This window comes from Electrona antarctica (assembly GCF_951216825.1).
Source record: "Electrona antarctica genome assembly, chromosome: 2".
Classification (NCBI taxonomy): domain Eukaryota; kingdom Metazoa; phylum Chordata; class Actinopteri; order Myctophiformes; family Myctophidae; genus Electrona; species Electrona antarctica.
In genome coordinates, this window is record NC_136807.1 from 30,013,800 (window position 1) to 30,041,015 (window position 27,216).

General features: G+C 45.1%; 1 protein-coding gene across 1 annotated transcript in view; it reads right to left on the reverse strand.

Annotated features, from left to right (window-relative positions):
• Window positions 1-2,809: 2,809 nt before the first annotated feature.
• The window catches only part of LOC306932827 (cadherin-4-like), a gene marked incomplete at its 5' end in the record, with an annotated part of 93,788 nt that continues 69,381 nt past the window's right edge, over window positions 2,810-27,216 (reverse strand). Inside the window, 8 exons of the mRNA XM_079514766.1 lie at window positions 2,810-3,286; window positions 4,666-4,830; window positions 5,173-5,312; window positions 6,038-6,274; window positions 7,897-8,136; window positions 13,542-13,684; window positions 22,167-22,423; window positions 26,851-27,036. Of these exons, the coding sequence (XP_079370892.1) occupies window positions 3,080-3,286; window positions 4,666-4,830; window positions 5,173-5,312; window positions 6,038-6,274; window positions 7,897-8,136; window positions 13,542-13,684; window positions 22,167-22,423; window positions 26,851-27,036 (1,575 nt within the window). The 3' untranslated portion in view covers window positions 2,810-3,079. The remainder of the gene's footprint in view (window positions 3,287-4,665; window positions 4,831-5,172; window positions 5,313-6,037; window positions 6,275-7,896; window positions 8,137-13,541; window positions 13,685-22,166; window positions 22,424-26,850; window positions 27,037-27,216) is intronic.

The window sequence follows — 27,216 nt, forward strand, 5'->3', positions numbered from 1 at the left end:
CATATAGAAATCTTGTAGTTCCTAATAAATGCACATGGCTTTCAGTGGTGAACTGTACCTTGTTGAGTATTGATTGACGACAACACAATCTGAGTGGGGAGAAAAGAGCGTACAAATCATATAAAAACACAAAAAACAAACATAGCCTATACAACAATCATTTGACAAAAAATAATCCTAAATAACAGAATGTGAGATTCTACTAAACTGTGTTGAACAAAGAGTAAGTAAGACTTGTGACAAAATATAAGACCTTATCCAGTGGATAGCCATGTCTGCAACTGCTCTGTGCAGAGATGTAGGCTACTGAAAGACCAAAACCTCACTGTCAGTTTCTGCCTCACGAGTTGCAGACATTAATCTGTGAATCAATGACTGTCCTGTCCTGTTAAAATCAGCAATTATGACTGCATCCTCCTTCCCTTGTCTACCTTGTCCCTTGTCTACCCTTGTCTACCTCTGTTTGCCTTTCACCTCAGGACAATGTGACGGGCAGGGGTGGGAATCAACAAGGAATTATTACAATTATTACAAGGCAATTATTCGATAAGATCACGATTCTTAAATATGTTGCAATTCGTTGGGATTTGTATTTGTTCACTTGTGTTGACTGGCATAAAAACATGTTGTCTTCACTAGCCATAATGTGACAAAATAACTGTATATAATACCAATATTGATACCAATCGTGATAAAAAATAATTGCTGAATTTACTTTCCCGGCTCTAGTAGAGTGTGTCGACGACTCGACATCATCTTGTCAGACTTTCTGAGCGTGACTAGGTATCTGGTACAAGGCGATGAGCAGCTGAAAGGCAGTTAGGGGAAAGCAGAGCGGTTTCATGGAGGATTCCTCCTCATCACCTCTCATCAAGGACTTTGTGGCAGCTCACTCGGAGTCGTCATTGTCATGGAGATTACTTCCGGGGATTCATCAACCCCTTAATTAATAGAGAGGATCTGGAAGGGGGATTAAACACACAACCCTGACCATTTCCTATCCAACACACAAGCGGAGGCACTCCTAGCACCCAGCGTTGAGGAGCTGTCAGTAGAAATCACATTCTCTAGAAACACTAGAGCTAACATTTAAAAGCAGTTCAATGGGCAAATAAACAATCGGAATGGAATCTCCTAATATCCCCTGTTAAACGTTTTGCATATTTAAATAATTTAACAGCAAGACTATATATATTTTTTTAAATATGAATTCCAGTAGAATGAAATATGATTAAGAAGTCTCTTGGGTAATGTGATTCCTTTTTGTCATTTAACTCTTTGTGTGCCAGGTATTATTGATTTAATTCAATCACCAGTGCCAGTGTTTTCAGCATTTTGATCAGCAAAGCCATATGTTATCCATAGCTCTGTGCAGATCTTCAAAGAGCAGATCTCACAGTCTTTTTCATGAAGTTTGTAGTTCTTTCAGCGAGTGTTCCTCACTCTACTTCTCTGTACTGGCAAACATTTTCAGATGAATGAAGAGCCGTCTGAAAGGAGACAGATTGTGAGTGTTGCCAAGTCCCTGGCTGAGGCTCAGCTCTCTTCCTTACTATGACAGGGACTGGGTCCCTGGCTGAGGCTCAGCTCTCTTCCTTACTATGACAGGGACTGGGTCCCTGGCTGAGGCTCAGCTCTCTTCCTTACTATGACAGGGACTGGGTCCCTGGCTGAGGCTCAGCTCTCTTCCTTACTATGACAGGGACTGGCAACAGAGATTGTACGTCAACAGTTTGTCATAATAACACACTGAATAAGAAAAGAAGAAAAGAGAAAATAAAATTGCACATGAACGCAAACACGATTAAACGATATGGTTCACGTAATTCAGTATGTAACCCTAGAAGAAGTGTTTGATGTAATCTAAATGTTTATTTTTATCCCCCCAACTGGTATCATGTTGATAACCTTTGGGTGTGTGGATAAACATGCAAAACACCATCTGAACTTAAATAACCCTCATATATCAGCAACACAAGTGTTACAGTAGGTGCCAAAGTGATAAGAGCTCAAAAGTAACAAGTGCAATCAAAGCCACTATTAACAAGGACACATACTACAGTATATCTTCTTCTCCAATGTTGTTCCATTCTTGTGATTAGATCACATTCAAGTTGGCTATGATCTAGGAGCTCAGATGTGCCAGACTCCAAAAAGAAATGATTTGTCTGTAACTTACAATGAGCCATTGTTGGCTTATGTACAGTATGTCTAAACAGATCACCCTCATATTATGTCAGTGATGCCTCCAAAAGCAGCACTAACATGTGCCATGGCTACCACGGCTCTGCAGAAAACACAAATGACAAGGGAACGTCCGAGTTAAAGGGTCAGGGGATATGGTGGGCAGGTAAGCCCAGAAAATGGCAACCAATCCTGAGTTAGCAGGAGTCTGCAAGATACGCACCACTGAAGGCACTTCTTTAACAACAGTGCTTCTGTTCTAAGTAATTCAAGTTCAAGAAAGACTGAGCTAAGGCCTTCCACGCAGGAAGGACTTACATTTCAGAATTGTTTCTGTCTTTTCTTCTCGTCAGACAAAGCAAGCAGCGGAGCCTAACGTACACGTACTGTATCTGCACAAACGAGAAGAACAGGGCTTTTGGTGAAGAAAGACTTGTGAACCCTCATCAACAGCAAATGGCTCACATCTTAAGGGGAGTGTGGAAAACAGAAGCTCAAACTCCAATAAACATTACATCGGACAAACAGCTAACACCTGCGTCTCACATAAAAACATAAAAACAAAAAAGCACAAAACAAAGCAACAAAAGCCTGCCATCCAAAGCTCCATTTTCAGTCTGGGACAGTTTTAGAGCTGGAGAGAAGGCTAAGAAATGGCATCCAGAACTGCCTCTCGGCACGGTCCACTGTGGCAGATCATTTGATTGGTCGGTTGATTCAGTTAGTTTTTCAGTGTGTGAATGTTTCATTATGTGTGTTCAGGAACAGCGTCGAGCCCTGATTTGTTGGGGGATAGAGCATGGCAGGCCAGCTGACAGGGCAGAGGTGTGTGTGTTTGTGTCTGCACGTGTACGTATGTGTGTGTGTTGGAGCACATGTGTGACATGCACAGAGTTTAATCTTCGTCGCCTCCTCCATACATGTCCGCCAGCTTTTTGAAGCGGGGGCCCCAGTCGTTGAGGTAGTCATAGTCTTGGTCTCCTGTGCTGGAGGAGTTGAGGGAGCTGACGGAGCCGGCGGTGGAACCGCCGCCCTCGTAGTCGAACACCAGCAGGGAGTCGTAGGGAGGGGCCGTGGGGTCGTTGTCCGCTGCTCGTAGACCCTTGAACAGCACAGAGAGAAAGGAACACAGCCATCAGTATCCACCAGGCTATGAGAAACAAGAATGCAATGAAGTTAAAAGGAAAGGTGCATTGAAGGCACATTTTAAATTACTACACCAGTTGTGCAGGTTCTAGGTATGGTAAGTGATAGAGTAACAGTAAGAGGACGAGTCTCCCTGTATCTCCAGCTCTTTGGTAAACAGAAAATAACGTTTCAGGTCGGGCTACCAATCGTATTCAATCAATCAGTGTGTAAATGGACATTTTGGCCTAAGGCTGGCAGTGGCACTAGAGGAAAGGCCATGGTGTCACTAAAGTAGTGGTTATCCACCAGTGAATATGACGGTGCAAAGAAGATCCCATGGCAATCCAGCCAATTCATCAATGTGCAAAGTTTCAAGCACACTCTGGCGAGCAAGGACTTGTTAAAAGTCTTTATTTGCTAAACAGACATTTGGCATTTTCTAGTCTTTCTAGATAATGTTTGGGAGCAAAGTGGCAGATGAATGGAAAACAGACCAACCAACAATGCTGTCCTTAAAGCCCTGTCGCTGTTGAGAAAGAAAAGAAGGGGGAAAAAACAGAAAACAGAAAAAGCGAAAAACAGGATACAGTTGAAGATACTGTAGAGGAAACCATGTCGATGCTGTTCCATGAATAGACATTTCATCCACTTGCCTCCACCCCCTCAGGGATGTAGTGGGTGGCCAAAACACCATGTGTTTGTTGTGCATGAGTTTTTACCAGGCCGCTGGAGAAACATCAGGTGTTTGTGACAAAGAGAGACAGAGAGAGTCAGAGAGAGGGAGAGAGAGAGAGAGGTGGGTGGATCAAGCTGAACAGCTGCCAACACTTGGAGTGTGAATGAACAGTCACGAGCCTGTCAATCAGCGTTTTCTTGCATGAGTGTATCAAGATTGTGTGTGTGCGTGCAGGTGCATGTGTGTGTGACTGTGTGTGAGACTGTGTGTGTGACTGTGTGACTGTGTGTGTGTGTGTGTGTGTGTGTGTGTGTGTGTGTGTGTGTGTGTGTGTGTGTGTGTGTGTGTGTGTGTGTGTGTGTGTGTGTGTGTGTACTGTGCTGTGATACTGTAACAGTTGTCATGAAGAACAAAACTCAACCAGCATACTTGGCCTTGCAGATTGAACAGCATCCAACAAATCGTAATCACATTAAATACGTAAAAGAGCGCATGGAGAAATACTGACGACTCTGAAACTAATTAATTGTCATATTTATTTATTTATTTTATTGGTACATGCGTGTTTCTTACAGCTTTGTGAGGACATTTCCTGATTCAAGGGTTTATTTTACCTGTCGCTGGAGGTTTAGGTTAGGGTAATTAGAATGAGCGTGTGGCCACATTATGAAGCTCACCTCATGGATGAAGTCTCCTATGTCTCCAGGGTGAGGGATGAGAGGCCGGATGGGATACTGTGACTCAGGGATGATGGGGCGTTCGTCCACCCTGCGGACACCTGGAGGCTTACTGATGATGTGTTCCAGAGAGTCTGGCTGCTGAAGCTGGCTCAGGTCATAGTCCTGTCACAGGGAAACAGCTTGATCAGTGTTGCTTATTGAGACAGATGCTACTGTAGATATGTAATTTAGATAGATGCTAGGCATGTTGTGTACTTGTTCACACAGGTGCTAAGTATGTTATTTAGATATAATCTAAGGTTTAAGGTCTACTTGTGCTCCTAGTTAGTGTCTACCCAGGTGTTCCTAACGAGGAGTGTGTACCCAGGTGTTCCTAACGAGGAGTGTGTACCCAGGTGTTCCAAAGAGGAGTGTGTACCCAGGTGTTCCTAACGAGGAGTTTGTACCCAGGTGTTCCTAACGAGGAGTGTGTACCCAGGTGTTCCATCATGTCAGTGCGCTCACCTGGTCCTCCTCGCCTCCTCCCTCCTCGTCGTATTTCAGGATGTTATCTCGGACGTCGTCCTCAGGATCGATGAGAAGCTGCTTCGTCTGCCTCTCCTTTTCTCTGCGCTTCATCCACACCACGAACAGAAGCACCATACCTGTAGGACACAGCCATCATGTTTAACTTCAACCAGGTGCTCCACACGGCTACAAAACACCATCATACTGGGCTACCACCCCTCAATGCATGCACACACACACACACACACACATCAAGTTTAAAATTCAGCTGGAAAGCAGTACAGCTGCAGGTGCGGTTGTACATGAATTCCAAATCTGTTTGAAAACTGCAACACATGGGAATATCAATACCCAGCAGCATAATGTGTTTCCAAGACATATAGCAGATATTTACCCTAACACACTTGTATGTCAACAGATGCAAGTGGCAGCGGTGGCCGAACGGTTTGCGGAGCAGTCTTGATACCGGAAGGTCACCAGTTCGTATCCCCGGACCGGCACGTTAAAATTACCACCGCTGAAGTGCCCTTGAGCAAGGCATTGAACCACTACCATGAAATGTTCTATGAGCAGGGCCTGGCTGTAAACAAGTATCTGATGCTTAGTCCAGTTACCCTGGGTAAATATAGTAACTTTGCTTTGCTTTGCTTTATGCAGGAGAGGATTTCAACCACCGAGGCATTAATTTATAATACAAACCACTGTACTGTTTATGTGTTGCAACCTGCTGAATGTTTTATGACTTCCCAACACACTCTGCTTGGGAGAGATGCCAATCAAAGAAAATCACTGGCAACTTTGACATTATGCCGGAACGCACGCCAATTATGGTGTGCGTGTGCATGTGTGCGTGTTTACTTACTGAGAAGAATGATGATGCAGATAAGTATAGAAATGATGGCTCCAGTGCCCAGCCCGGCTGCAGCCACAGCCCCCAGGGTGGTACAGTCTCCGTTCTCATCGCAGGGGCACACCTTCAACCTGATGATAGACCTATTGGACAGGGGAGGGTTCCCCGAGTCCGACACGATTACAGGGACCTCGTACATCCCCGGCTCCAAATACACTTGGTACCGCAAACCCAAACGGGCATAGTCCCCTGTGACGAGAGAGAGAGAGAGGAGTTGCTACTGATGAAAATAACACACATTCATTCAAACAATGGTCATCTGGTATTAAATCAACAACTGGCATATCAGTTATTATTCTGGGGAAACTGTGTCACAGCTACAATAAATGCTTTGGTGTAAGACAAAAATAAACACTCCTCACTCAGAGGCGATGCTTCATGAAAGTACACTTTTTGGCAAAAAAGCCATCTTCTAGGATGAAAAAGAACGGAGAGACATTCAGTTGTCATCGCTGAAGGCAGCATGTCTGCCGGAACTATGTCTTTAATACTAAAGTATGGCATTGGAGTTACACGTTTGCGGCATCTCCCTTAGACCTTGCCGGTGTAACGTGTTCCTGAAAATTGCACCTCTTCAATGCAGGAGCACACTTCTACTTTCTTCCACAAGCTATGCTTATCAAAGGATCGCAGCACTTCAATACAGATCCTATAACTTGTTCTGGTCTGAGTATCTGGTACTAGTACAGCTAGGGGTGGGTCCCGATCCTCGGGACCAAGCAGGTACCGAACCGAACATGCATGGGTACTCTGTAACCATTACAATAATTCAATTTCGGTTCTAACTATCGGTTCCTACAGACGTGCGCTGTCACGCGATAATTATTTATTTATTTAACAGCAAAATCCGGTGAAACACTGGAGTAGAGTAGCTGCGTGTGCGAGCGTCTCTCTCTCTCTCTCTCTCTCTCTCTCTCTATGCAGCATTGACAGGGGACCCAGGGTGGGGGGATCATTTGGGGGATAACGTTTACTCTTCAGCCAGTCAATCAGTAAGACAATAACACGCAGCTGAGTGATCAGAGAACGGCCGCTCGCACATCAAAGGCAGAGTCTCACAGCTGTAGGCTACCGAGTTGCTAATTAATGGCTCTGTCTGCACTCCCAACACACGCAGTTGGAAAAGGAAAGAAGGAATCACATGGAAAAGGAAAGACTCACTTCTGTCCGTGACAATAACCAATTCTACAGTTTGAATTGTACACACGCACATATAGAGCAAATAATTATGTGTTGCAGAATTGCAGTGCTCCTCAGTCTGAGATAGGCTTTCTTTTGTTATTGTCAAAATGTGTTGTCACTCTTATCCTCAACGTACGGTTGAATAAAGGATAATATGTTACTCTATGGAGCGTCGCAGTCCTGCCCCCTTTCATGACGACGCCAGGCCCAGGAAATAGTTCCAAATGCATTTTTCCCATAGACATTTCAAAACATATTTATTTAAAGACCTTATAAGCGTCGTACAAAGCCAACTCTTGTCGTTACAAATCATGAAAAGTCTATGAGGAAAATGAACAGGGATTTATTTTCCGGGTCTCTCGAGGGGGCGGGACTGCGACGCTCTATTCATGACATGTCTTACATTGACTAAGGCAATAAATAGGAATACCACTTTGACCTATTATTTTAAATAAACATTATAATACGTTTTTTTTTTTTTTATACCATTTGGAACCGAATTAGGGAACCGTTATAGGAACCGGAATCGATAAGCAGAACCGGAATCGGTACCGGATTCACAAAAATCCCAACGATACCCATCCCTAAGTACAGCCATACTGTATCCTCTGCCTACGACCTCTCCTCACCGTTGATCCGGGTTATGGTCCAGTTACGCCGAGCGCTGGAGGGGAAGCTGGGCAGCTCGAAGACGAAGGGTCCAGCGTTGGGCTCGATGTCGGCGTCGACGGCCGTGATATTGACCCCGTTGGCATTCCTGTTCACCCGCTCACAGATCTGAGCCTCCTTGGGTACCAGCACCGGGGGGTTGTCATTAATATCTATCAGGTATATCTGCAGAGTGCCCGTCCCGCTGGCTGCAGGAGAGCCTGGAAGCATGAATGAGAGCAGGAGGAGAATATTAGGTCCACAAAACACAATGGAAGGGATTGATGGAGAAGGAAGCGGAGAGAATGAGACGGCCAAGCGAAGGCAGACAGGGAGAAGGACAATAATGGAAGGCAGGGGGGTTGGACAGGGGGATGAGATAAAGAGCAGGAACAGAGAGGAGAGGAAGAATAAGGCAGAGAAAACCGTAAACAGTGCCGTGCAGTCAATACAAACCTGTGGTGAACATGAGGCTCTGCTCCAGATGGAAGCAGAGAGTTTGTATTTGTCAAATGAGAGAGATGGAAGAGAGAGGCCAGAGGAGACTTTCTGTTTTTGACAGAAATACTTCAGACAGTTCTGTTTTCCACCTCTGCTCTTCCCCTTATGCGACCAAATCAAACCCTTTTCCCACTCTGTCAGCAATACACAGCACACCCAAACACCCAGAGAGGCACAGAGGTTCAGTAATGATGACTGTAACATAATAAAACAAGTCTGCGTCTGGGTGGTGATTTTTCAACATGAGAGGACCAGTATCTTGCACTGCCGGTCCGACCGATCACATTTGACTCCATACTGTATAGGTGCATTACATTACAATTTAGGCATTTAGAAGACGCTCTTAATCCAGAGCGATTTACATTAAGCAAGAACAAAAAGCATGGGAATACATCACATATGTAAAATGCATCTCCATAAATGTTCATTTATTGATGTCTGACAAGTCGAAAATCTCCATTCATGTGCATTTCACATGGTTTCTGTTGTGTCTGCCATCAGTGCATGTTGAAAATCTAATGTCCGTGTACGTGCATTTGGCTTATGTTGTGTCTGACATCTGCACTATTAGGCCATTTGAATATAGGATACAATGAGATGGCCCTACAGGATGTGTTTGTGCACAAAGGCCTATCTGTTTTATCACTTCCATGATACTTTCTGGGAGAGTTCACTCTTCCATGCCAGTGAACATTCTCACACATGCATGCACGCATACAACATGAAGGCACACGCACACACATCTCAAAGCTATAGTTACAGTGATTAGACAGAAAAACAACATCAGTAACAGCTTTCCGGGGATATAATAAATACATAATAAAAGCCACCATTGAGAGAGCAAGCTAGAAAACAGTTCAGGCAGCGTTTGTGTGTGTGCGTGCGTGCGCGCGCGTGCGTGTGTGTGTGTGTGTGTGTGTGTGTGTGTGTGTGTGTGTGTGTGTGTGTGTGTGTGTGTGTGTGTGTGTGTGTGTGTGTGTGTAATGGAAAAAGGACAGCTGTGGAAAAAGAATCATGAGCAGTGTGAGCGGCAGAGCTGTTTATTGAGCGTGTCAGTGGTTGGCAACCCTTGGCTGCCCCAAATTAAGAATCATTTCCCCACCACGCCCCACCAAGCCAATGCTAGAGGGGAACTACCCCAAGATCCCACCGTGTGGCTGAGATAAGAACTGTAATTTACAAAGATTTATGCAAAGCCGACATATTCGTATCCACCAAATAAACGTGGCAACAGAGCATGATTCTTTTGGGAGAGAGGGAGAGGGGGGGGGGGGGGGGGAGGGGGGGAGTGGGGGTCGGGGGGTGGCTATTGTCAATCATCCTGTTATTCCACATCACTGGATCAGGTATTGATCTTGGTTCTCCAGGTTGCATGCCGGAAAACACCTCACGCACGCACGCACGCACGCACGCACGCACGCACGCACGCACACCCTCTCTTAGGGAGCTCTGTATTCTACAGTTTGTTCATCTCAGCCAGCCATGGAGGACATGCAGAAGCAGCTTGCTACAGCTGATAGGAGAATTATGTGGGCTTTAACAAGCTAAATAAATAATTATGTTTGTGTAAATTCCTGGAAAGGATTTGTATTAAGTTTCTCTTATTGGTGGCATGCTGAGCAATTTGAAAAGGTACTTATGTTCTTAGAAGACAAAACAACAACATACAGTAGGTGTGTGTGCTGTAGGTGTAAGGCAGATGGTGCAGGGACATGATAATAATGTCTCCTTCTCAGACTGTCCACCTGTATATCTCTGCTCTGTCCCTCCTACTGTAGCTCTGTCACTCACCACCCTGTATGTATCTCTGCTCTGTCCCTCCTCTCAGTCACTCACCACCCTGTATGTATCTCTGCTCTGTCCCTCCTCTCAGTCACTCACCACCCTGTATGTATCTCTGCTCTGTCCCTCCTCTCAGTCACTCACCACCCTGTATGTATCTCTGCTCTGTCCCTCCTACTGTAGCTCTGTCACTCAACACCCTGTATGTATCTCTGCTCTGTCCCTCCTCTCAGTCACTCACCACCCTGTATGTATCTCTGCTCTGTCCCTCCTCTCAGTCACTCACCACCCTGTATGTATCTCTGCTCTGTCCCTGCTCTCAGTCACTCACCACCCTGTATGTATCTCTGCTCTGTCCCTCCTCTCAGTCACTCACCACCCTGTATGTATCTCTGCTCTGTCCCTCCTCTCAGTCACTCACCACCCTGTATGTATCTCTGCTCTGTCCCTCCTCTCAGTCACTCACCACCCTGTATGTATCTCTGCTCTGTCCCTCCTCTCAGTCACTCACCACCCTGTATGTATCTCTGCTCTGTCCCTGCTCTCAGTCACTCACCACCCTGTATGTACTGTATCTCTGCTCTGTCCCTCCTCTCAGTCACTCACCACCCTGTATGTATCTCTGCTCTGTCCCTCCTCTCAGTCACTCAACACCCTGTATGTATCTCTGCTCTGTCCCTCCTCTCACTCACAGAGAGAGAGTGAGTGCATTTTCCGGCAGGGGCATCTGCCGCGGAACACCTGCGGCAGGCGGCAGTATTTCTTGGCGGCATCAGTCCCAAACCCTTACCCTAACCATATCCGCAAGCACGACGCAACGCATGTCGGACCAAACGCACTGCCGGGGAAGCGAGCGGCAGTCGAGTGTCATAGTTTACCGGCAGTCGCAGCGGCTGGAGTGCGGCTAAAGAACGGATCGACAGAGCAGCGGAACGGAGCTGTCATAATCCATCCACCTACTCCGGCAGCTGCCAGTTCTCCCCCCGGTAGTCCCACATCTCATGCCGTTACCGGATTATGCACTCGCTGCTTCTGCACTCACCACCCTGTATGTATCTCTGCTCTGTCCCTGCTCTCAGTCACATCACCACCCTGTATGTATCTCTGCTCTGTCCCTGCTCTCAGTCACTCACCACCCTGTATGTATCTCTGCTCTGTCCCTGCTCTCAGTCACATCACCACCCCACCATGTCTTACTACAATCCCTTCTTCACATTATGGTGGCTGACACTCCAACACCCACACAGTCTGCTGCAATTTCCGATTGAATGAAGTCTATAGTGAGCAGTGAGAAACAGCAGATTCTAATACATACACCAATTTTTTTTCAGCCTCTACAGGCAGGCACGCACGCACGCACGCACGCACGCACGCACGCACGCACGCACGCACGCACGCACGCACGCACGCACGCACGCACGCATGCACGCACACACACACACACACACACACACACACACACACACCAGTTAATTAATTATGCCTTGTTTGCCTGGTGGGTGGTTGGTTATGGTCGTATATTACACAGCTTGGTGGAATGCTTGATTCTGATTGGCCAATCACTGTTGTGTTATTTCTGGATAATGACCGATGAGCTCAATACCTAATCAAAAGCTCAGAGCACCTGCTGCGCTAGGCTAGTTTCCGGCCTGATTTTCTGCATGCGTTCCGTGATTTAGTTTTGTCACTCCGGTATATCAGTCTGGCCTGTGGACAGCCTCCTGTTTGACTCGTATTTCATAGTGTAACCTGTTACGCAGCGACGTTGTTGCTGATGTTGTTCCAACGAATCAGAGTAGGGTTCGGGTATTTTCATCATCAGCCAGCGCCACATTCTTTTCTCACTGTTGAAAAAGTTAGCACCAGTTCGAGACTCAAGAGTAAAACCTACAGTAAAAAGTAAACTCTATTTGACTCAGTAGTCCACTATATCAGATTCAGTAGTAAATCAAACCAGTCTGAAGTGAGTGGTGCTGTACTGTACTCGTGCTGTAGTACTGTACTGTACAAGCCCTCCTCCTTAGCCTCTGTGTGTGTGTGTGTGTGTGTGTGTGTGTGTGTGTGTGTGTGCGCGTGCGTGCGTGCGTGCGTGCGTGCGTGCGTGCGTGCGTGCGTGCGTGCGTGCGTGCACGTGTGATGCTGCTCAACAGTGCCATCCAGTGGTATTAGCAAGGTGTTTCAGCTGTTCGTGCTCGGACACAGGGACACGTATAGGGACACACATAGCTGCGTATAGGAGTGGCTAGCACCACTCAAAAATGCTAATGAAAAATAATAAGGGGACGTTGCAGGTCAACAGCAGTAGCTGCACATTGATATGACATCAAACTGGTGTTTTTGTCCCAATCTGCACCACAGACCAATCAGAAGCTCGATTTCTCAGTTTTGGCATGTCCCGCCTACCTTGGAGATACAGTAGGAGACTTTCCAGACTGAGTAGCGATGTGACAAAACAAATTCACGGAACGCGGCAAATCGGGCTGGAAAACAGGCCACCTGCTGCGCTGCTTGATTTTGTGCCGTAGCAAACATGACATGTAAACAAACACGGAATGTCATTTACACCCAAACATTGCTCTCATGAATGTTTTGAAAACATTTGAAGGGAGAAATAAACAATGCAGTCACCGAAAATTGGAAGGGGTCTTAAATCGAACACACAGGAGGCTCCTCAGACACGTCACTTTCATATTGAGAAAAACAGGCGGAATTAAAGAAGGGATAAAGAAGGAGAGAGGGGGGGTAATTGTAAATGACAGCTAAACGCACATATGCAAACACATTTGTGATGTCACACGCACACATGCACACATGCACGCATAAGCACTCTCACACAGGCGCACAAACACACACACACACACACACACACACACACACACACACACACACACACACACACAATCTGACTGTCAGTGGTGATTCACACCCATCCCAACTCGAGGTAAACACCAGTGCACTGTGCGTCAGTGATAAGACGCTCTTGGAGGGGAAAAAAGCAGATGCTTCTTGCTTGAGAAAGAAGAAACTGATTGAGTTTGTGCTCGGCTAAGCTAAGGATCAGTATGGATTCATGGCTGCCAGCTCTAAGCCAGCTGTACTTCTCTCTGAACCAGAGCCAGCGAGCCCAGACTCCATGTCCTCCATGGTTCTAGAAACACACAAAGTTCAGTCTGGAGTTTGGTTTTGGCACTGATTAATGAACTGCACTTTCATACAGAGATGAAAGGATAAAGGTTGTATGGAAATGAGAAGGATAAGAAGAAGCACTCCTGTAGGACTGAACAAAGTTCCTTAGCTTTTCTTTTTTTTCCAGATAAATGGAACACTGTAAGAGGCTTCTTACCATTGTCTGTGGCCAGGAATGTGGCTTCATAGATATTGTTTTTGACATAGATGGACTCTCGGTCCAGGGTTGCCGTGGTAACGATCTGACCGTTGGTTCTGTTGATGGCCAACCAGTCTGCAGGGTCGTTCATCTTTGAATACCTGAGTGTGCACAGGGACATATCAATAGAGAAGTTACTAACACAACAAATACATTTCCTTTCATGCTATGTGCCTCACATACCAAGCACCCCCCCCCCCCCACACACACACACACACACAAACCCACCCACCCTGACCTCTACTCAAGTTTAATACTGACTTCTACTCCAGATTCTGCAGACTACAGTAAATTTCAGCTCATTTTCCACTCCCCCTGTATAACGCACTGAAGCCAATTACCTCCTCTGTTAAGTACTACAGCAACTATATGTGCATGCATGCGTGTGCATAATATTTTGTTCTCATGCACATAATACGTGTGTGTGTGTGTGTGTGTGTGTGTGTGTGTGTGTGTGTGTGTGTGCACCAGTGCGTGCGTGCGTGCGTGCGTGCGTGCGTGCGTGCGTGCGTGCGTGCGTGCGTGCGTGCGTGCGTGTCTGTGTGTGCGCGTGTGTGTGTGCGTGTGTGTGTGTGTGTGTGTGCGTCCATGTGCGTCTCACTCCACTCCACCTCACTCCGGCCCAACACTTCCGCCGATACACTCTCTGCCTTAGGTTGTGACCAGGCTTTTCTCTTCGCAGAGACCGAGGCTACCTCGCCCCTCACCATATGATCTCTCTGAACATAGATCGCCTCACGCCTCATGTTCCTCACCCATCTATTCATATTTCTTTCTCATTTCCTTTGCATTTCGGGGTCCATCGACCTGCAACCCTGGCAGCGGCAATCGTACCTATGATTTATGAACATGCAATACCAGTGTGTGTGTGTATGCAGGTGACGTTTCCACATCCATCTGATTTAATTCAGTCAGCAAGGGGGCCACTAAGTCATTGTGTTAAGTCATATTGCCAGAAAAATCGAAAAGGATTTGATCTCATTCTCATTTTTATATGCTACGGATCAGGTCTGCTTATAGACAAATATACATATACAAACAATTAAATACATACAATTAAATTATTTATGCGGGTGCATTTTTGCCATAGGTGGGTGTGTTTGTGGAGTGATGGATGGTTGCCGATGTGGAGGGTGTAATAGAAGGGGGAGGGATTTTCCCAGCAGGTAGTGGTTGAGTTCCTAGCGGTGTAGCACAGTACAGGAAAGGGAATCATGGTGATATTCCTGCACTCCCGAGGTGAGATGAGCCCTGACTGACTGTCAGACTGTGAAATGAGTGGCTGGAGCATGTCCAGCAGAGTGGGTTGAGGGATAAAAGTGCGAAGGTAGTAAGAGAAACGAGGGGGAACGCACAGTTACTGGTTGAAGCACAGTCATTTGAACTGAATGTGTTAGCTGTTATCCTCAGCAGGATTTACCTGACACCTGAAATTTGGCAGTAATTGAAAAGGCATTATTTCCTTTTCACCCGCATGTTGTTGTTTTCTTCTCCATCCTCTGTCGCCTTTACCCCCAGTGCGGCTGAGATTTGGGACACCTTTCTCTCGCCTTCCCTCCATTGTGTCCATTGAAAGGTGGATAGACCCTGTTCTTTATGTGGCTCTCTGCAGCCTGGTAACACGTTAAGAGGATTAGAGCTGGGGTGTCCATTATCTACCTAGTGAGTGCAAGGATCGAGGTTAGAATCCGACCCCATCTTGTATCACCTCACATGGCTCTCCTCTTTCTGCCCTTGGTTCCCTGTCTCTTTAAACTGAACGCTCCTCAAAAATAGAAATGTGACAAAGTAAAAAGGTACAAGACACTATTGTGTCTGTTGCCAGAGCCAGGCCTCTCGTTCACCATTGCACTTTAATTAGTCTCCCAAACAGTGCTCATTGCAGATGTAATGAAACGTATGTGAAGTAAATTAAGCACATAATGACCCATCGACCGAGCAAATTTTCCTAGTCATTTAAGAGACGATCCAGAGTATATTAGTCTTGGTTTTTTTTTTGTCCTTTCTAAGAAACCTTCAGGTGGGTTAGGAGCATGTCAGCAGGGTGCTGAACGCAGATCCCAGTCTAGCTGTCTTGTCTTCCGCTTAATTCACTTTTAAGGTTAAGATTCAGGTGGCTTTCAATTACACGGTAGGGCTAATTGGATCATTAGAACAAGGTTTTTGGAAGGCAGCTGCAGTGTTGTTGTTTACGAATACCCACCATTAGCAACACCGCTGTGGGGCGACTGCAGTCAGTGGCCAAGACTAACTTTTAATGAAGTGCTTTCTGTTTAGTTGGAAAGGTAAACACTTCTTGTTTACCCCCTGCTTTTTGTAATGGAAAAAAATAAAACAAAAACTAATTAACATACATTACGGTGTGAAAAGTGTTTTTATTCCTTCCCTTTCCTTATTGCCTCCCCAAGCAAAGGTCTACCTGCTGAAGGTTGTCTCATTTGGGGATCGGTGTGTGTGTGAGTACGTGGGGTGAATGGATGATTAAGGCTGGCAGGTTTAGTGATGTTAGCAAGCAGCAGGGAGGTGGTACAACATTTATTTTTCAAACCCATGACCCTGAGGATGAAAAATGCATGTCTCAAGCTCAGGCACGGTGTCGTGGGTAATCATATGCGAGTGTCTCCAATCCCATGTGGACCTGAATGTGCAGCATCTGACAGATGATACCTCACTCTGCCCTCCCCGTACCCCACCCTGCCCACCTGCCTCACATCAACCCCCAAACGAACCCCTGTCCACCTGCTACCCCGTCTGATGAGCACCTGTCAGGTTCATACTACTACCACCTGCACTCATCTCTCCACCGCCACACTTTTACGACTTCCGTAAATCTTCCTCACTCATCTCCAACATCCATTTTACATGAAGACATCTACCTCTTTATGGGAAGATCCCAAACATAATTAGACGCAGCGTAAATGTGCAGCCAACTTTTTGATGAACAGGTACAAAGTTACACAAATTGCCTCTCTGGTGCGTTCACTGCATGTGCGTTCAGGTCTGTGGGAAGCTGAAAGTGCAATGGCTTAATGTATAACATTATGATACGGTGATGTAAAGATTATAATACAGTGATATGTATGTGGTAATGGTATACAGGGTTCCTACTAGTGATGCATGGGCCGGCGCATCCACGGGGCGGGCGGAATGCTTCAAGGTTTTCAGCGCAATTAATTATATATTTTGTTTGGGTGTGCGGAACCGCCGTCGCACAACAAAGTCGAAATATATAAATCGAAACTAGTGAGCACATGACATTCATTCATCTCGAGCGGAGAGCAGCGAGAGCTACACTGCTGCAATGCGCACACAAACCAAACCACTGAAACGAGTGAAGTGAACCGGTCCGAGACAGATCTGTCATGTCACGTATGTGTATACGTTTTATACTGTTCATTTCAAATATTTCAAATATTTGTTACGACTCAGGCAGGAACGAGGGACAGTTCAGTCTCTCTCCGTCTCTCTCTCTCTCAGTCAGTCCAGTGTCATTTCACAATTTTCAAACACACACACTTTCTGACTGACAGGCACTTCTAGGCAATCAAGCAAATGTGATATTAATATTAATAACAGCAAAGCAAGCAACTGCTCATTTTACTTTGATAACCAGTAATTTGGGCTGCAGGGCAGACTGGGTGGGTAATTTCCTAGTGTTATATTGAATACAATTAAAAATAAGTCCTGTAGTATGCTGTTTGGTACCAGATATAACATTTAACCACTGCATTGAATATTCATTTTGCTGATCAGTCTCCCCTCAAATCTGTTGACACATTTAAATATCTGGGACTTTGGTTAGATTCAGAGCTTTCCTTTAGGCCGCACACTGATTTTATTAGAAATAGGGTAAATGTTAGTCTTAAAATAATGTACAGCTGCTATTCCCCATACTGGACTATGGTGATATAATCTACCAGAACACCTCTGATACACACCTTAATTCCTTAAGTGTTTTCAACAATATTTGTAGATTTGTTTTGAGGTTTTGTATCAAACGCATCATTGTCTAATGTATGATTCATTGAAATGGTTATCACCCCATGCCAGGCGACATTTTCATTGGTTACTTTTTGTGTTCAAATGTTTTTATTTCAATTATCCTAGATACCTAAAAACCTTCTTGAACCCGTTCACATCTACTTATTCTTTAAGACATACCCAACATCTTTTTTTCACTGTACCCAGTATTTCAAGAGAAATAGGGAGACATGCCTTCAAGTTTAAAGCACCAGCAGATTGGAACATCCTGCCCTTGTCCCTTAGATCAATTACCTCTATCAATGCTTTCAAGAATGCATTGCTGGTTCAACTTACATCTAGCTGTTCTTGTTTCTGATTATATTTCCTTATTTATTTATCCTTTTTGCCATACTTGTTTATTTTCATTGATTGTCTATTTTCGGGATTTTTTGTTTTTGTATTTTGTATCTTACTTGCAATGGTATATAGTATATTACTTAACTTCCAAGGTTACAAGTAATCTGATGTAGTGGGTTTGTGGTGGGTTGAGACGGGGGAAGAGCCTTTGTGTATGTCCTTATTGTTGTTGTGTACTGTACTGTACTTGTTTGTTGTATGTTCCTTAAGGACTCCCTTGAAAACGAGTTGCTGCAACTCAAGGGACTATCCTTCAGGGACATTTCAAAATAAAAATAAATAAAATAAAATGAGATATTCCTCTAAATCTGGGTAGAAATGTAAAAGAAAAATAAAGGTGCCTTTTTGAATTCCAGCCCTTGCCCTTCAAATTCCCTCCCTCTCTCTCTCGAAAGCAAAATGGCCATTCCTAGTCTGGAAACATAAATATTTTTCCATACATTATTTAACATTTTCCATACTTTTCCAGGTTTTCCATACTTTTACAGACCTGGAAAAGTATGAAATGAAATTCCATACTAATTCCATACTCTGTCTACATATAGGCCCTACATAGATTTGCAGGTGACTATAATTTTACATGAATCAATTGTGTCTGTCTTCAATTTCTCTCTCTTTTTTTTAAATAATATTTTTTATCCCACAATTTTTGTAACCCATTTTTCACCCCTGTGTCAATTATCTAAAGTGATCCTGGGCTCTGCACACCCTCCGCCAACCTAGTCCACATATATGGTAAATGGTGCATTTATATAGCGCCTTTATCCAAGGCGCTTTACATAGATTGTGCATTACATTCACCCATTCACACACACATTCATACACCGATTGCGGCGGAAGCCATGCAAGGTACCAACCAGCACATCGGGAGCAATTTGGGGTTCAGTGTCTTGCCCAAGGACACTTCGACATGTAGACAGGAGGAGCCGGGATTCGAACCGCCGACCCATGGATCATTGGACGACCTGCTCTACCTCTTGAGCCACAGTCGCCCCAATATATGGGGGACATGGGGAGAGCAACGGACATGAACTCATGCTTCCTTCATGCCTGAGTGTCCAAGTTGCTCCTTTACACCTGACAGGGGGGAGTTTCCCTGGTTGGACGTAGCGTGTGGAAGGAACACGTTATTCCAAACAGTTCCTTTCCCCTCCATCAGGCGCCCCGGCTGGCCAGGGGGAGGCAGTTTAGAGACCAGGATTACTTTTGCAAACTGCAACATATTGGCTCACCTGCCAGTGACAATGCTATCCAGACTATAAATTAATTTATTTTTTACTAATTTAGGATTATTTTATTGAAATGCCACTGTAGGGTACTTTAGCCTGTTCTTAAAACTAATTTAAGTCTAGTTTTATTGATACATCACACTCTTACTGTACTTGTTTTGTATTCAGATTTTACATTTGTATTTGTCTTATGTTCCTTGTGGTAGCCTGCAGTATCTTGTTTTTGTTGCTACATGTCAGGGACAGGGTGAAAACTTGCATTCTTGCATACTAATACTACTGTATTTGAATGCCTTGTTCGTTAATTTATACAGTCCCTCTCAAATGAGCAAATTAAGTAAAGTAGATGGATGCTAGTGTGTGTGTGTGTGTGTGTGTGTGTGTGTGTGTGTGTGTGTGTGTGTGTGTGTGTGTGTGTGTGTGTGTGTGTGTGTGTGTGTGTGTGTGTGTCTGTGTGTGTGTGTGTGTGTGTGTGTGTGTGTGTGCGCGTGTGCGTGTGCGTGTGCGTGTGCGTGTGCGTGTGCGTGTGCGAGAGAGAGAGAGAGAGAGAGAGAGAAAGAAAGAAGAGAGAGTTAATGTGCAAATGAGATAGGGGAAAAGGGAGGGGGTTGCATAAAGTGAATTAAGTAGAAAGAAGGAGAGAGAGCGAGAGAGAGAGCGAGAGAGAGAGAGAGAGAGAGAGCGAGAGAGAGAGAGAGCAGCTGGCGTCCTAAATTATAATGTACACCCAATTTACTCTCATTTACTGTGAAATTAGCTGGTAAATGTGTTTACATCTTCTCCCCAGAGAACACGGGGAGGAAAGGTTTCTGGTGGAGTTTGAGCTTTGGATGGAAGTAGGAGGTATAGGTCTGGCTCCATCCATGCATAGTTGTTATCAACAGAGTACCAACCCTATCCTGATACTTCATCAGATTATAGAGGCATCATACACAAGAGGAGAAGGATAATAATCTGGGCTGTCTTTTAAAGACAAACTGCACGTCGTAGACGTGTGTGTAATCCGAGACTCTGCTGTTTTTCTGAGATCAATATCAAGTAAATAGCCATAATATATCTCATAAAATCATCAAACATTTACCACCCTTAGGCCAAAATCTCCAGTTGGTTGTTCAGGGGCAGTACAGACTCTAGGGTCTGCTAGCAAAGCTTTTAGACTCGTTGTCTTGTTAATCCGTATTTTTTATAATTTTACCTTGCAATGTCTTGACTTATTTTCATATTGTTTCATCTCACTGCTGAGGAGAGAACCAGCTTTATACTGCCTGCCATGTTGCTATTAGCTTGTTGAATTATTGAGAAATAAAGAACTTGACCTTTAGTCACATGTAGCCGTTGCATGGCAGAAATAGTCTTTATATTAAGAAAAGATTATCAGCACTCACTTTGATCCTTTAACAATTTCTTGTTGTTCAAGTCATACAACAGGAGATCGTTTCGGCCCACAGGCCTTCCTCAGTGTGAATAAACATACAGGAGACATGACAAGTGTCACTTATAAAGGGGTGGGGTGCACCGCACAAAGCGGTCCGGGTGAACTGTTATAGTAGTTATATCATACTGTAAACACTCCTTATTCATGCCCCTATTACTTCCAATACTCATGTAATTGTACAATAGTTGAGTACTATATTTGACAATGACAAGGGATTATCTATACTTTGACTCACGTGACCATTATGCAGGGGCATCTATAGTTAAGTCGACAGCATGATGGAAGGGTTGGAAGGTTGGTTCACAGTTGAAATGCATAGAGTTTTAACATTCTGTCTGCTGGCAGACGGAATGCTGATTCAGCATTGGCTATAGCCAGCCAGGTGTGCGTGTTCGTGTGTGTGTGTGTGTGTGTGTGTGTTCGTGTGTGTGTGTTTGTGCATGCGTGCACACGTGCGTGCATTCATATGCGAGTGTGTGTGTGTGTGTGTGTGTGTGTGTGTGTGTGTGTGTGTGTGTGTGTGTGTGTGTGTGTGTGTGTGTGTGTGTGTGTGTGTGTGCACTTATTATATGGAATACACACACCTGTAATTAACCCAGAATCTACTACTCTTAATTAACCCTCTTAACCTTGTTACTCAGAGTGCTAGACTGGCTCATAATCTTTGCAGCCTTTGAGAGATGAGCAATGTCAAGATATACTGTAGCCTCATCCCTGCCCCCTGACCTCAAACTGCTGAGGTGGAACAGAGGCCTTTCTGCCTGCTGATTGTGCATAATTATGCAGGGATGATTTACAAGCCATGCACTTCAATTCGAAATCTCTGTGTACAGTTGGAAATGTTCAGTTGGACAATATAGCACCTGGCCTTTATACTGAACCTCAGTATTCTAAATGCCTCAAGGCTGGAGGTCAAAATCAGCAAAGTAGAGTATAGAAATAGCCTAGTGTTTTATTTGATCACACTGAAATAAGGGGGAAAGTAATTTCCCCCAAAAAGTACCAAAAAAGTACAAAGACATGCACATCCACCCAAACTTGGGCAGGTGCCGAGCGGTGAGTAGTCTACACAGATAAAAAGTGAAGACGTTCGCACACTGAGGGCTCCGATGCTGTGACAAGTTCCTTTATTTGCACAAATAGATGACTGTGACGTTTCGAGCACAATGCTCTTCCTCAGACAAGTCATTTCCCCAAATAGAAATGCATTCAGAGAGATGCTACACTCACAGCACTATACTTCAAGTATAGTGCAAAACTAGGACCATATGGCCTTTGAACATCAAAAAGAGAGATAGTGTATTGCACAAGCATTCTGTGAAGGACAGCCTAAATCTGGTGTTATTTCCTTTTTCATATTGTCAACAATAACTTATATATGAGAAATATGTGTGTAGGTGAAAACATTTGGCGAAAATAGCAGATCTACAGCCTCACAACATGTCACAATGCAACACGTTGTGAGTAGGTAGATTGGTATCTTTGACCCTGGGGCTCCAGTCAACAAAGTATTTAGTAGTTTATTCAGTTAGTGTGTACCTGATGGTCTGTGGCATCTGCAGCCTGTCGGGGTCGGAGGCAGAGAATGTTGTCAGGCTGGTGCCAGCAGGGACACCCTCCTCAAAGCGGATGTGCTTGGGGTTGGTGGGGAAGTAAGGTGGCTCGTTAACGTCCTGGACGGAGATGGTGACTCCCGCTGTGGACTGGAGCGAGGACTGGATGCCGCTGGCCAGGTGGGCCTGGTTGGATACCACCACCGTCAGCATGAAGGCACGGTTCATCTCAAAGTCCACCGGCTAGAGGTAATGAGAGGGATGAGACACAGTGAGACCCAGGTTGTTATGTTCAGTTCTTCTGTAAACACAACACTGGAGGTAGGCTAGCGTGTGGAAAGAGGTTTGTAGAACCCAGCAGGAGGGGAAAAGTAGTCTGATTCTAAACTGATCACATTTTGCAAAACAAAACAAAAAATGTTGATGTTGGTGTTTATGATAACTGTGAAATCCACTCAAACAACACTGGGTTAAAACTAAAGCTACAACATTTTAAGTGTTTGCAACAATGTACTAATATACAGTATATGAACAAGATAGCTGCACATCTACAGTATTAACCAATCCTGTGTGCCATCTACCTCAAATAACTTTATTGGCATTGCCAATGATTAGGTGTACTCCCCAACACAATGAAAGAGTAGAAGACCACCTCTAATCACTGTACAGATGTGCTAGTTACTATATTGTATTAACTCTACCATACAAATGCATGTAACATAACATTAATTAAAATAAAACACACATTCTAGCTGTAAATGTCTGTTACGGATGGTAGGTAGGTACTTATTGCTTCCCAGAGGGAAATGAGGTTGTTACGCCAGAGCCCGTAGAACAAAAACATAGCAGAGTATACAAGACAGGACAGCATACAGCTGATACTCCAACAGTCTCAACAGTAATCTGATATCTGGAGATGGAGAGGACGGATGTGTCTCTTCACCATGGTACCCAGCCTTATTTTGATTACAGAGTCAACTTGACAATTTTTTAGTCTCCCACTTCATGATCATTGCATCATCATTGAAGGGAGTCTTGTTGATGGTAAACACCTGAACGAGCAGATGGGAGCTCTGCAGAGCCATCCCCAGATTAATTGAACATCTTTATCTTTAAACTTCTCTAAACCTTCGCCTCCTCCAACAATCCATCCTCAAAAACAAACCCCTTCCCACTGTTTCAACCCTCCATACCTGCAATTACCACCTCTGCGATGAGTGAAGCCGGCAACGCTTAAACTATTCATAGGCTCCTGTCATCACTTCGCATGTACTTTTGTACTGTATGCGTGCGTGCGTGCGTGCGTGCGTGCGTGCGTGCGTGCGTGCGTGCGTGCGTGTGCAAGCCAGCCACATTCATCTACAACAGTATTTGTGCTGGCTGAGCCTAAACTGGAGTGACAGCACTGCAGTCTTATAATGAAGACCACACGAGAGAGCGAGAGAGAGAGAAAAAGGCAAGCCTGAACAAATATGCTTCTTGTAGGTGATGCTGGAACATTTTTAGATATGTGGTTGATGATTATCGTCACAGGGCTCGTGTCTGTTGCTTTTGATGCTGATGATAATGCCTTTGCGTTATCAGTGGATGGCGCGCGACAGCCCTGTGCCCATTTAAGGAAACATCCGACATCACACAGATAACACGCAGACGCCCCGGTGCCGATGTATGAAAGCATCCTTCATCACGCAGACAGCTCCATTGACTAGTTGCCGGGTGGAGACTTGTCGTCTATAAGGTGCTGAGATATCTACTGTTTTTTGTTGTTGTTGTAATTTAGAGTAGCTAATACTTATTTTTTACTTTTATCTCCCAATTACAATAGGCATTTAGCAGACGCTCTTTTCTTGAGCGATTGATAAGTGCGAGCATGATTGTTGTTATGCCAAAGAATTCCTCCCCACACATTGCTATGTTGCCACCGCTATTGTAGCCAACTGTCTGACTTGCCCCCACCAGGAGGACGTAGAGCCTCCGTCATACTCATGTTCTACGTGTTGTGCGCTCATGTCCACGCATAGTGATGCTGTGGCACATCGTCGGGGAACCTCATCAACAACCTGTTCCATGCTCCACAGCTTCAGGATCTTTGATAAACAGAGCACATGTAATGCCATATATTAGTCTGGTATCTCTATGTGGAACCTGCATTTCCCAAGGGGCAAATATATTCGCACTGGCAGATTCATCTGCTTACCAGGCTACCAGAAGATGGCTGAAGGCTGCCTAACACACACACACACACGCATGCACACGCACGCACGCACGCACGCACGCACGCACGCACGCACAGGCTGAGGGAAGGATGCGAATAAGGAATGAGAGTTCAAGAACGTGGCCTCAACCTCTTGCCCACGAGAAAATAAATCTCCTATCGGCCCCACATCGCTGCGCTCCGTCACTTCTACCTAATCTGTAACGACTTGATCTGATCCCTCATCTCATTGAGATCCACCCACTCTCTCTCCTCCCTAGTGCCCACTGCACAGCTCATCTGCACTTCCTCTGCATCCTCTGCATTCGGCAAGCTGTGATTTACATGTCTTAATGAGTCATCCGAGCCGGGGCGGATGGTGTTTATGTGTTTAGGTGAACACTTGTTTGTGTGCCGACGCTAGTAGCAGCCAAAGTGAGGACGCTGTCTCATGAGCTCCCCAGAGAGCAGTGTAAATGTGTGACATGTTCTGGTTGAGACCTCAGCCCTTGTTCAGAGAAGAGCCGGGGTCCCTGGTGGGAGATTGCAACAAACGTAGATGTCAGTGTGATGCAGTGATGTATCTCTGCCAGCAGCAACAGAGACCCTGGTAAACACTCACAGTAAAAATACCAACGCAGAGCGCCTTCCAGTGACTTCTCGTCTGCCTATCCCAGGTTGTTTGATATGAAGCCGATTAGTGTTGGTAGCCATTCCAGCTCCTGATCCCCAGAGAGAGTTAAAGCCTTTTTTGTTTATTCTCTGAGACAGTCACTGTTCCCTTGGGAGTCCTGTCTCTTATTTTATGATTTCCTGATAACTTCCCATGGGGTCACTACGGAAGCTTACAGCTGCCCAGCTGCCTGCTGAATTTTACATCAGGGAGCGAGTGGAGAGGAAACGATTATAAAATGCAGTCATCTAGAGATAATGAAGAGAAGCAAAATGCCAGCGCTCTGTGCTCTGGGCGCTGTGGGAATTGGAGAGGTGTTATAGAATTTTTTTTTAGCCTATATGAGAATCACATTGCAGGATTTTGGAACAAAGGAAAAACACCCCAGTCTCCTCACGCTTGGGTAAATAATCAAGTTATTTACACTAAACACCTGCTGCATTGTAAATACATTCAAGGACAGACAGACAGACAGACAGACGCCAATCATCGGCCAACTTTTACTTGCAGGAACAATATAGAAAACTAACAACATTTAATATTAAACTAGGCTGGTATTGAATTATTTAAATGTAAACCTATTGAACAGTCAGTATAGCATGCGTGCGTGCGTGCGTGCGTGCGTGCGTGCGTGCGTGCGTGCGTGCGTGCGTGCGTGCGTGCGTGCGTGCGTGCGTGCGTGCGTGCATGCGTGCGTGCATGCGTGTGCGCGCGTGCGCGTGTGTGCGCGGGCGTGCAGTGTGAGTCTATAGACAGCATGTGTGTACATTTAAAGTATTCAAGATCAGCCCAGTTTCAAAATTAAAGATTTGTATTGTTAACATCATGTATGTATGCTCTTGCAGCAACAACAAATGTATGCTCTTGCAGCAACAACACAAAATAAAAATAGCAATGAAATAGCAATAGTAATAATAATAAATAATAAACTAAGTGTGGAGAGTAATGTCAGTTGTCTATTCTCCCTGTAGGTAAAAGTACAAATGGGCTGAAGCATTAAACAGTGTGTTAACTCTACCAAAACAAGACAACATTGTGTTGTTGCAGCCATTTACCACAGCAACTATACTACATTATGACTGCATAACAAACACTGCATTGTAATTGAGAAATCAATACCTCATTTCCTACAATGGGCTCAGCAGCTATTGTGTTGCAAGTCTGCACGCTTGTGTGTGTTGGCCACAGAGGTCTCCCATCCCTCACTTGGACATAAAGGGGCTTTTCAAAGTCAAAGGACCCCAATCTGTCCTCAGGTGACTCCCTAGACTATTGCTATTGCCTTTGGCAACCCTCCTGACGGTGGAAAGCCCCTACGACACACCACATGGTGATACAACACTACTCTATGTGTGTGACTGTGTGTACAGTACAACATCAGCCTGTACAGGACAAGACGAGGGTCACATGCTGAAGAACAAAACAAAACAAAGAAAGGTGCTGGATCAGAATTCAGAGGTACAGCATTTCTGCTCAAAAGGTAGCTTTGAAGATTAAAAGTCCTCTTAACGGGAGCCACTTGGTTTGCAGATTTTTCAGTCTAAACAAGGGCCGGCAGTGGATCAGGGGCCGGTAGAGTGGACTCCCCCAGAGTTAGTGTCGAAGTGTCATTGAGCAAGACTCTGAACCCCTAATTGATAACGATATGCAGGTTGGTTCCTTGCATGGTTTCCTCCACCACTTGTGTATGAATGTGTGTATGAGTGGGTGAATGTAATGCAAAATCTATGTAAAGCGCTTTGGATAAAAGCACTATATAAATGCACCAACTACCATTGATTTCTACTTGGCATGCCATCTTACCTTCACCACGGTGACCATGCCGTCGTTGGAGACCGGGTCAGTGCGGACGGTGAAGTGTCCGACGGGGTCTCCACTGATGATCCGGTAGACGGCGTTCCAGTTGGGCGAGTGAGGCTGGTCGGCATCGATCACAGTCAGGTTAGCCACTGCCACGTCAACCCTGTTCTCTGGAACCTCACCGGCAAACTGAGAGAGAGAGAGAGAGAGAGAGAGAGAGAGAGAGAGAGAGAGAGAGAGAGAGAGAGAGAGAGAGAGAGAGAGAATGTTAGCACAGCGGTGCTTCAATCCGTCTTTATCTTAGCTGGAGCTGCAGCCTTCCTGGATCTTTCACGAGCCATTTGAGGATGACAATTTCCAAGTGCCACT